Source organism: Gossypium arboreum, chromosome 9, assembly GCF_025698485.1.
Source record: "Gossypium arboreum isolate Shixiya-1 chromosome 9, ASM2569848v2, whole genome shotgun sequence".
Taxonomy (NCBI): Eukaryota; Viridiplantae; Streptophyta; class Magnoliopsida; order Malvales; family Malvaceae; genus Gossypium; species Gossypium arboreum.
In genome coordinates this window covers 86,896,573-86,908,707 of record NC_069078.1, presented here as the reverse complement: position 1 = coordinate 86,908,707, position 12,135 = coordinate 86,896,573, and the positions used below count along the sequence as shown (strand labels likewise).

At 27.7% G+C, this 12,135-nt stretch overlaps 1 protein-coding gene across 1 annotated transcript; it reads right to left on the bottom strand.

Moving 5' to 3' along the window:
- Nucleotides 1–530: 530 nt before the first annotated feature.
- Nucleotides 531–2,550, bottom strand: LOC108452073 (pentatricopeptide repeat-containing protein At5g43790). Its single transcript, XM_017749811.2, has one exon. The coding sequence runs from the start codon at nucleotides 2,453–2,455 to the stop codon at nucleotides 680–682; it is 1,776 nt and encodes a 591-aa protein (XP_017605300.1). The 5' UTR covers nucleotides 2,456–2,550; the 3' UTR covers nucleotides 531–679.
- Between the last annotated feature and the right edge of the window lie 9,585 nt (nucleotides 2,551–12,135).

The window sequence follows — 12,135 nt, the reverse complement described above, 5'->3', positions numbered from 1 at the left end:
TCAATTTGAAATATAATTAAACTATTCAAGCTTGGATTCAATTAAGCTCATTTATCAATTATCATACTCAAGTACAAACTCAAGCTTAATTAAGTTATTGCGTATTCAAACTTGAGTTTGAGCTCAGTTTGATAATTAAACTTAAGGCTAATAATATATACTAAGGGCAATAACATAATTTAATAGTATAAAAATATTTAAAACATATATTAAAAATGGAAAGCTCGATAAGACTCACGTGTCATTCAAGCTAGTTATTGCTAAGCTCAATAATTACTAATTTGAATTCAAATATTTTTTTATTCAAATTCAATTCATTTACACCTTGATCTTGATAAGAAACAATGTCATAGCCCCCAATAAAAGAATTTACTAATTTTTTTTATATGGGTCAAAATGCAATATTTCCATTTTAGTAAGAAGGCCAGGGAACCTCTCCCCTTTGAATCCGCTCTGAGTAACAACACTCAAAAGGCCCATTTGTTTAGGATGACCTTAAAAACCTGATATGTTGAGTCCAATGCACATAATTTTACTCAAAACAGGCCAAGTTGTATATATAGTGTAATCAATAATCTATCTAAAAAATCATATAAAATGGAAACCTAAAATCAAAGATGACTAACCTCTTTATAACCAAACTTTTTTTTGCATTCAAACACTATCTTTTAACACTATCTCACCAATAGTCTCTGCAAGAACAAGTTCCATTTTTGAAATGATGAAACCGAATTCGATCTCTTACAATAATATCTCTTCCATATATCATCGAAATAAGCTTAGTACTTTCATGGCAATCGCTACAAACACGAAGATTTTTAATGATACGAATAGGAGCAGTCGAATCAGAAGCAACCAAAGCAAATGCAATTGCTAACCTTTCACTATGGTAAGTAAGTGCATCTTCTTTTTCCTCCTCATCTATGTCAAACAACACTTCTTTAGTTCTAGGCTTATGACCATATTGCTGTAACCTTTTGCCAACTTCTTCGAGCTTCGAATAAATTCGTTTTGACCACGGGTGTGTTTTGTCTCCAATCAGGAATTGATGCATGGCACCATTAACTTCAACTAAGCTACTACCTGGCATTTTATTAATCCCATGATCCTTCATTAATTTCCTCACTCTTTTAACATCTTCCCATCTATTAATGCTTGCATACATATTTGATAAAAGTACATAGTTCCCACTAGTTTCTGGCTCAAGTTCTAGTAAATGCTGCAAAGCAATTTCCCCAACTTGTAAATCACCATGAACCCTTGCTGCCCCAAGTAAAGACCTCCATAAAATGGCATTGGGTTTCATTGGCATTCCCTTGAGCTTTTCTTCAGCTTCTTGAACCCTCCCAGCTCTACCTAAAAGGTCTATCAAGCACCCATAATGTTCAAGTTTTGGCTCCTTACCATAATTTTCATTTATTGACTCAAAAACCTTGCAACCCTCATCTACTAACCCAACATGTGAGCAAGCACACATTGTAACAACAAATGTCACATCATCAGGCACTAAACTTTGAAACTTCATTTTCTCAAAAAGTTGAAGTGCCTTGTGACCATAACCATGTATACCAAATCCACCAATCATTGCATTATAACATAATATATCTCTTTCAGGCAACCCATCAAACACCTGATATGCCAAGTCCAAACACCCACATTTTGAGTACATATCTATCAAAGCAGTACCCACATAATAATTTAACTTAATATTGTACTTCAACACATAAACATGCGCCCATATACCTTGACAAAGAGCACCTAAATTTGCACAAGCACTAACTAAAGCTACTAACGTAACTTCATTTGGCTTAACTAAAGGATTTTTCTGCATCTCAGTGAATAAGCATAAAGCCTCCATTGATACACTAGTGTCCTCCTCCTCACTAGTAACACCACTACCATAAGCGGATAACATTGAATTCCAAGTAGCTAAATCTGGGTTCCTAATTTGATCAAACAAATATCTAGCCACACCCAAATTGCCATACTTGGCATAGAAATTAAGCAATGAGGTTTGGACAAAATCATCATATGCAAGTCCAAGGAATTTTAACACATGGGCATGTAGAGCTAGACCATGGAGATGAGAACCACAAGCCTTGAAAAGAGAAGGGTAAGTGTGAGAATTGGGTCTAATTTTTTTATCCCAAAGAACTCTTTCATACAAGGAAAAAGCAAGGTGGGTTTCACATTTTCGGTTGGTTGATGATATTACTGAGGAAATGAGAGTGTTGTAAAGGAAAATTGTTGGGTTTGGGATTTGGTTAAAGATTGTGAGGGAATGGGGTAAGGCTAAAGTGGAAGATAAATAGAGGAGCTTGCTGAGAGGGTAAGTGTGGTGAGTAAGGCCTGTGGTTACCATTTGGGCATGGACTTGCTTCAGAGAGCTTAGGGTCTGGCATTTTGATAAGTAATTTAAGGTTATGTGATTGAAGATTGGATTTGATGAATTCATTAGCTATTGAACTTTTTCTTCTAGATGGATGGTTCCTATGGAGACATTTGACCACTAAATGCATGTATAATATGGGGATTTTGGTCCTGAGCTTGGGTTTCAAGCATGTAAGCCAAATTCACTGTTATGGGCTCATATTCCATTTTGAAAGCAGAGTTATGGATTATCCTTGAATGTTTGAAGTTGGCATTCGGCTCGGGCTTTCAAGATTGATGGTGGGTTTGAATTTGATATGATATTTTAGCTCCCATACAATGTTTTTTAAAAATCATCCTATCTTAGTTTATTATGTAATTTGATACATAAATTTTAATTTAATGTAATTATATATATAATGTAAATTGTGATTTATATGTATACATAAATTTTAATTTTGATTTAATTAAACACATTAAAAGAAATCAATATATACATTTATTTTCATCTTGGATTAATATAATTGTTTGTATATAAAATATATCAACATAAATAGTGTTAATTTAATAATGTTGTTAGTGATTTATGAAAATTGAATTAGATAAAAATATCATGTATAGAATCGCACAAAATCAGTGTTCATATATATTTTTATATTAATGCCTAAAAATTGAAATTTATATTCGAGTTCTATTATGTGTCATAAAATCATAAAAAAATCAATCTGAATTGATTAAATCTAAAATCTATTGTCTTTTCAACCAAAATATTATATAAGAACCAAAAAATATTCAAATAACTAAAAAATTATTTTTTATGTATTTATATTTAAAATTTAATAATATATAATAACAATTTTTTACCACTTCACCAATAATAAAATCCACCATAAATATCTCAATTTTAAATTAAAAGAATAATATCGACCCTACATTATATGATAGTAGATAGAATAGGGACCTATTATATTCACTTTCTTGTTGGCACCAATTAATCAAAAATCAAAAGTAAGAATAATAATGAGATGATATATGGTCATACATAATATGATTGTATCAACCAAATAATTTGAAGTTTGATTTGAAAAAAAGGCATAGAAGAAGAAATTTTCACCAACAAATATTCATTTGTAATGATGATTTCATGATAAATTTGAGCTCACTTTATTCTTTTTTTTCCTCCTCATTTTTTGTGGTTCCAACTTATTTGACTGCCAAACATGGAATCCATTATGGAAACTAATATAGTCATTCATTTATACCTTTTATTTCTGGGTTTTAAATATATATATATATATACTACTAAAAAAGCAAAACTAGAATTAAGTTCATGTGACACATTTTCATGTTATATTCACAAGAGCTTTTGATTTAATGAACTTGTATCCCTTCTTTGTTATGTTCAGGATAAAAATTATTTAAATAACTTAAGATTTAAATTTTGTATTTGTTAGATTAGGTTCATCTATTAATTTAATTAATCCGTGTCAAACAGTTTAGTTTGTTATCTTAGATTTACACCTAACTAATTTTTTATTCAATTAATATGATTGAAAAACAGTGCTACAAATAATTCTTTGTAGCAAAATGAGTAGTGATCTAGGCAAAAGGCAATGCCCTTTGGTGGATTGCCCATTACATAAATATCATATTGATAGATCAAAATACTATCATTTGACATTTAGATTAAATCATATGAAAAGATCAATGTTTAATGATGATTATAGTTTTTTTATACAAAACTTCTATCTATAATAACTTTTTTCGCTTTTTAATTAAAAAAGAAAATATATTTAAATACACTTAAATTCATATTTTCTTAATTGTTGTAATAGTAATAATATTAACGGAACACTGAATTAAAAGTAGATTTTATATTTATTGGTATCTCAGAACTTTGTATTAATATATCCAATATTGAATTTTTAAGTTTGTTTTAGTAAGAGTGGGGAATTGAAATTGATGGACCCAGCTTGTTTAGAAGAGTGATTAATACTAATTTTATAAGATTAAAAGTTAGGTGATAGCAAGATTAATTATTAATTTTGAAAATTATAATAGAGAGATCAAATTTAATGGTAAATTCTATATGTATTATTAAAAATATTTATTTTAAGTATCTAAAATATAAAGTTTACAATTTAAGCACTTACGTTATATAATTCGATCATTTTGGTTATTCTCATTAAAATTATAAAGAACAAGTGATGGGACAATTAAAAATCGATATAATAATAAATTTACCTCTCAACTTTTACATATTATATCGATTTAGTCACAATTTTAAAAATTAACCCTTAAATTCTACAAATGTTCTCAATTTGATCTTAATTCTAAAAAATTAAAAAAAAACATAAATATTTTTAAAATATAATAATAAATTTAATATTAAAAAAAAAAACCTCCTCTCCCCACCCTCACCACTCTCCTTCTCCCCCACCGAACCTCCCACCATCAACGTCCCTGTCCCCCTCCTCCAACCCCCTACAAGCAATAGACTCTTCATTGTTGACCGTAAACTTGACATTATAAAGATATACAAACATAAACACTGCACGAACCAACCATAAATGAGCAGCCAATAATCCTCCCTCCTAAAAGCTTCATTATTGTCAATAGAAATCAATAATGATCTTTCATTTCCCGTATAAAAGAAATAGGATCCAAGTCTAAAAGATTAGCCAACAAGAAAAGAGAAAAAAAATCCAACATCTTTATGCTTCGGTGTGTATAAACTCTTCTTTTGGTTGTAAATTTTTTTGTCTGGGGAGTTTTTTTAATCTAATATTAATATAATCATTTTATTTATATTAATATAAAATTTAAATTTATTATTACATCTTTTGAAAATATAGATGTATTTTTATGTATTTCTTTAAATCTTTTGAATTAAGATCAAATTTGTAAAATTTAAAGATTAATTTTAAAATATGACTAAATGATATAATATGTAAATTTTGAGGTTAAATTTATTATTATAACAATTTTTTAACTGTCACGTCAACTAGCTTTGTAATTTTAACGGAAATAACCGAAATGATCGAACTATATAATATAAATGCTTAAATTATAAATTCTTTATTTTAAGTGCCTAAAATAAAATTGTTTAAAATAATTAAATAACCATCTATATAATTTACTCAAAATTTAAAGATAATTATGTACTCAGATTTTACACGGAAAAACGACAAAAATAAAATAAATTATAACGAAAGAAAAGGATGGCCCTTGGAAGAGATCATAATTAAAATTTATGCATAATGAAGATTTAAATTTATTTGATATTTATGAAATTAATAAAAATCATATAATAGTTTAGTATATAAGGTTTAGACCTAAAAGGGCACTAAGAGCTTAGGGACAATAAGTTAATTTAAATAAAGTAGTACTTTAACTATGATAGGAAATAAAATAAAGGATTTATTAGTAATTTGATCCCTAAATTAAGCATGGACAAAGATTGAATTTATTAATAAAGCCTACAATAAATTTAAAGGTAAATTACTCAATTTCACTTAATTATTAGTAACTTTATATTTTGATCCTTTAATTTTAAAAAGTTACAATATGATTATTGAACTATTCAAAAAAATTTATTTAAGTCACTGAACTGTTAAAGTCATAGTTGTGTGTCATTTTTTGCTCGCACCACTTGCACTAATCAAAAGCTCTCATTCTTCTTCTCTTATACTGTTCAGTTTTTTCTTCTACTTATTAGTGGAGTACTAATCCGCCGTACCAATAATCAAGTCGTCACTTAGAGCTCACTAACTAGGCTTTTTTAAAAAGAAAAGAAAATCTTAACAAACTAGTGGCTTAAATAAAAACTTTCGAAAAGTTCAATAACTTGAACGAAAACTTTCAAATAATTCAGTGACGATTTTATAATTTTTTGAAGTTGAGTGATCAAAATATAAATTTATTAATAATTTAATGACTCTAAATGTAATTTACCTTAAATTTAAACCCTAGAAAAAATAAATAAAAGGAAAGGATGTAAATATATTAAAAGGAAGGGATAATGCAATGTCAGTCAAAGTAAAAGGAGAAAGAAAAGCAAAAGGGTGATGTTTGGCCTTTAACACATCAAAAACTCTCTTTTTTTTCATTTTTTTGTTTTTTATTGGTCCCAACAACAATCACCTTTTGTCATCTCCAATAAATCAAAGTGAAACCCTTTCACCTTTTTTCTAAAAAAGTTCAATTTAAATTAAATTTAGAATGAATATGATTAACAATTTTGTAATCTTCCTTATGATTCAATTTTTTATTTTCTATTGAAAATAAAATTAATTATAATTATTAATCATGTAAATTTTATATACCATGCTAAATTATTTATAACTTCTTAACTCCCTAATTTTTTTAAAAAATATGCTTTAAACTTTAAAAAATATCATAAATGAAAAAAGGATGGTCAAAAAGTAATAAAATCCAAAATAATATATATTAACTACGCAACTGCCAAAGAGCCCATTTCAGTGTACGGACAAAAGCTGTGGGTGGGTTTTGAAAGGACTGCATAATATTGATGGGCCCTACTATTTAGCCCATCGCTTTATGATCTTTATGGGTCCTACTTTTTATTTTATATCATTATTAGAAAAATTATTGAGAGATCAGTATTGTATTATAAAATAAATTGATTTAAATGGATAATACAGCAATTAGCAAATCAACTTTTTAAATTTATTAATGGATTAAGTGGTGGTTTGATAAGTGTGTCTAATTAATATTTTTAAAAACAAAAAATAAATAATTGTGATATATAATAATTTGTTAATTTTACTTGTTGAGTTAAAAACTATCCCGTTTATAAATTAAATAATTATTATATGTATTTATTAAATATGAAATTAATTGAATTAATTTGTTTTTATAAATACAAAATATATATACTATAGCAATATGATATTATAAATAGGGAAATAAAGAATTAGGTTCACAATTTTTTTTACACATGACATTCTCCATTTAAAGCATTTATTTACATTTTGAGTAAATTACTTTTTACTTGTGACCTTTTTTTATTTTTAAGGTAATTTATTAATTTTAATTATTATATAATTGAAATAATTGTTATTTCACAATAATTAGTATTTCTACTTATTTCATGCCAATAAAATTCATAGACCTTACATATTAAATTAAAATTGTTATATAAATTTTAAAATATTCCTAATTTTTATTAAAATAATAATTCATATATTCCTCACATTGAAAGTATATAATTTCATGCACTATCTTTAAAACATTATTATATATAAAATAATTTAATTTTTTATGCATCAAATAAAATTTATATACTATAATATGGTTCCTAAGATTTCAAACCCATTTCAATTCTAATAATTTAATACCATAATTGCAAAAGGAAATAATACTAATATAATAAATGGGTGACACATATACAACCAAAAAGAATGAATGACTCAAAACTCTAGATTTTTTTTTTTTAATTTTCAATAACCCCATCATGGAAGGAGTTGCACGCATGCATTACCCAAACCCCAAAACATTTTTTTTTTTACAATTTATTTAAATAATCTTTCAATGATCAAACCTAAATAAATAAATGTTAAGGATAATCAAATGCTTGCACGCATCTTTATATGTAAGAATGTATAAGGAAACACCAAAACATTTGTAGGTTGACCATGTTACTCTTCATTCTTATTTATTCACTTTGGTAAAATCAATATATGATAATTTATGTATACATGTCGTGTTTTACGGTTGGTATTAATCATATTTACCTAAATATAATAATGTATATTCTCAGTTGAATTAAACTTGGTTCAACTATTGTTTATTAGTGGCTTTAATTTGTAAGTATAATGATAAAATTATATTTTAATAATAAACGTATTATGGAGGGTCGCGTATTATATGTGAAATTATATTTTATTACTCAACTCAAAAAATAAATAAATTAGTCATTGTATATTAGATTAAAGACTAATTTATTTTTAATTTTTTATTTAATATATAAAGACTAATTTATTTATTTTTGAGTAAATAAAGTAAAATATAATCTAACTCTTAAATTTAAAGATTTCCATATACTTTTACCACACTTAAACCTCTGAAATTTTTAAAATTGATACATACAAATAAAATTTAAATCTTAACATTTAATTTCAAATCCAAATTGATTAAATCCAATCTATGAGCACCCAAATTTTTTTTTGTTTTATATAATATGGAGGTTGGGGCCCCCCACCGTAAGCACTCTCCCATCTCTCTTTGCTTATGTTTTAGGACATAAAAGAACACACTAAAGAAATATATAACTTGGGAAACTCACCCACTTCCTCTATTTATACCTATTTTTTGTCTACAAGCTTAGGATCCTCTCCTCCATGCTGTACATACCCTTTCACTTACAAGAGTATTTAATTTTTTATTAATTAAAACAAAAAAATTCCAATCCCAAAATAAAACAAAATTTGCCCATCTATCCATTCTCCCTTTACAAAATTTATTTCCTTGAAAAAAAAAATAATTCTATGTCACAACAAAACAAGCCCATACCTCAAAATATATATTTTTAAATTTTAGAGATTTCATCTTGATAACATCTGTATCAACTAATTAAACTAAAATCCAAATTAATTTTTTAATCTTCTTTATTTTGTGGTCTCAAGAAGGGAGTGCAATGAATTAAAAAGAAATTACATATATATAATTCTATTCTACTCAAATTCACAACTTTCAATAGTTTGCAATAATAATAAATGACAATTAAACTAATAATTACTTGATTTTTTTTCTTGCTGTTTTTGATTCATGGCTATCATGAATAGAATCCAAGATGAAAGTGGTCCACCTTTTTTTTTTAAAGTCCCTTCACACTTTGCATTGGATTTTTTTTCTTCTTTTTATGCGTCAAACTTCTTATATTTACAATTTGGGTTTTGAGTGTATGCTTAGCTTCTTCACTTTGTCATTAAAATGAAATATAAAATATATGAAATTTCGATTTTTTTAGATTAAGTATATACGTATAATTTTGAAATAAAAAAAAGACAATTTAACACCAAAGCATGAGTCTTAAAAACACAAAATCATTTCAATAGATTAAAAGAAAAAGCTTTAGAAAATGGGTAAACCAAACAATGAAATATTTGAAAGCATCCAAAATATAATGAGTGTGGGATTTGCCTTTGCCTTTGTATTAGAACTGAAAAAACATAAAAATAACACATAAAATTTGACTTTTAAATGAGGGGTGAGTGGGACCCAAATATCTCTCATCTGAAGTCCATAATGTCATCATACACAATCACTGCATCACTCCACCACACTCTGAAATTGAATGGTGTTTTGTCCTCTTTTTAACTCTCTCTCTGTTTCAGACTCTGAGTCTTAAGGATCCATCATATGGTATATTGTACATCCATACCCCACCTAATCTCATGAAATGACCCCCATCACCACCGTTGATCTTGGGCCCCCCAAATCATATCATGCCAAACTAAAGAATGTAATGGAGAAGAGACGAAATCGAATACTAACAAGCTCCAATTTAGTTATACATTTTTTTATATAATAAAGGTGAAAATTGTAATTTTAGGATATACTACAATGAGAAGCTTGATTAATTTCGAGTTGTTGAAATCAGTATTATAATACTTAAATTCAAATTTACACTAAAATTTAACTTAATAATCATTAAATCATATTTAAATTTTTTTCAAATTAAACTCAAATAATTTACCAGCATCAATACATCATTTATATACCTATACCAAACTCTATTCAATCGCGCACAAACCTTATTAGGGATGCCCGCTACCGTCTCAATTTGATTTTTATATAATTTATTTTATTTCGTTTTGAAATTAATTTTATTTAAAGTTCTAACGTCCAAATTTGATTATATAAAAAAATCTTTTGAGAACCACTCCTAAAATATAATCTGTTATATTTTTGTAATTTTTAAAATTATTTAATTAAAATATATAAAATAAATGTTATAAAATTTTATAAATTCAAATTTATAATTAAAAGATGTAAAATAATTATAAAATTAAAAAGACAAGTGTTTGAATTCTCTTTTTTTTAAGATGATTGGAGTGAGTTTGATTTTAATTGATTTAATTGAGAGGGTCTACTCTTTTGAGAGAAACATTGAAGTGTCGTCTGTCCGGTAGTTGATATTGTTCTTTAATAATCAAATATATTGTTCCCATGTCGGGGTTTTATCCTTATGACATCTGCAAAGAGCCATGTACAGTTCATGGATAGGAGTGCCTCAATTAGTGAATATCAATATCTACAAAACTTAGGACATGTGTTAGATTTGGTGTGTGAATAAATTATAGAGGTACTTGGGTGCGTCATAATTGGAACCACCAATATTGGCCTTATGTGCACTTTCGATTGTTGATGGTATGGGTTAGTTTGTAACACCCCAAACCCGTATCTGTCATCGAAACAGGGTTATAGAGTATTACCGAAGTTTACATATAAATCGAGTCAAAAATCCTATTTATATTCAACAACAATCATATAATCTCTTAAATAGACCCTCGAGGCCCAATATGAACAGTAGTACCAAGATGGACTATTTCGAAAACTCTGAAAATTTTTCATGAAATTCTAAATTTTCTTCCTATGTACAGTACCCACACGCCCGTGTGGATTAGGGGCACGCTCATGTAATCAGGCCGTGTGGTCACACATGCCGTGTGGACGAAAATAGGCCATTTTAAGGCCACTTTTCTCACCCTTTACACTATCAACCTGCATATGATACTTTCACATACCAAAATACACAAATCAAGCAGCCAACAAAAAAATTAATACAAGCTCTAGACCTTTGTGTTAACACACAACTCATTTGCATAAACTACCATATAATCTCCTTCATTGACTATTTAGATTCTACTTATCATATACATATATACTAACATATATGTGTATGAGCCATTCCAAAACCATAGTAAAAATTCACTTTCTTTTCAGTCAATCCTATACATGCCATATAATCCAGAAATTGTATTATAAAATCTACCGGTAAAAAAAATCTGGATAGTGTGCTCCGATGTGTTGATCCGATCCTCCGAACTTTTGTTAATCTACAAGAACATTTAACACACAAAAGTAAGCTTATGAAAGCTTAGTAAGCTCATAAGCTCAAAACATAAATCTTACAGAATTACAATAACAATTCAAAAAATAAGTTTTTCATTAATGTTCCTGTCATACACAATTTCAAATGATGAATTCACTTGATTGAGCTCAATATCAATATCTAATTAAATCTCAACACTTGAATTCAAATATCACTTACCAATACTTGTCAAATTAGGAAACGTCTTACGGAATTGAGTATGTTGTTCACTTGATGCCACATTCCACTTTGATTTTGTACACTTTCTATCATGGCCTTTCCATGATTGCATACTTTATCACATTGCCATAGCTTAGCTATGATTGCACACTTGCACACACAAATAACTGCCATGATTCAATCATGGTCTTACGTTCACTTTCATAGTGCCATAACTCAGTTATGGTCTTGCACAATAATGCCATAGCTCCACTATGGTCTTACATTTCACACTTTGCCATGGTTTAACCATGGTCGTATCCGTCAATTCATCACTGATCACTGATTGAACGTACTCAATCCTGCGTCTCCCTTAATTTGAGCTTCCGATTCGATTTTCACATTATTGCAATTATCATAATTCAGTGACAAAGATATAAATTATAAATATTGTATCATTCACAAAATTAACAAATGAACACATAAAT

Bases quoted from the DNA above. Each gene is read 5' to 3' on its own strand.
- LOC108452073 (XM_017749811.2), bottom strand. From the start codon at position 2,455: ATGAATTCATCAAATCCAATCTTCAATCACATAACCTTAAATTACTTA.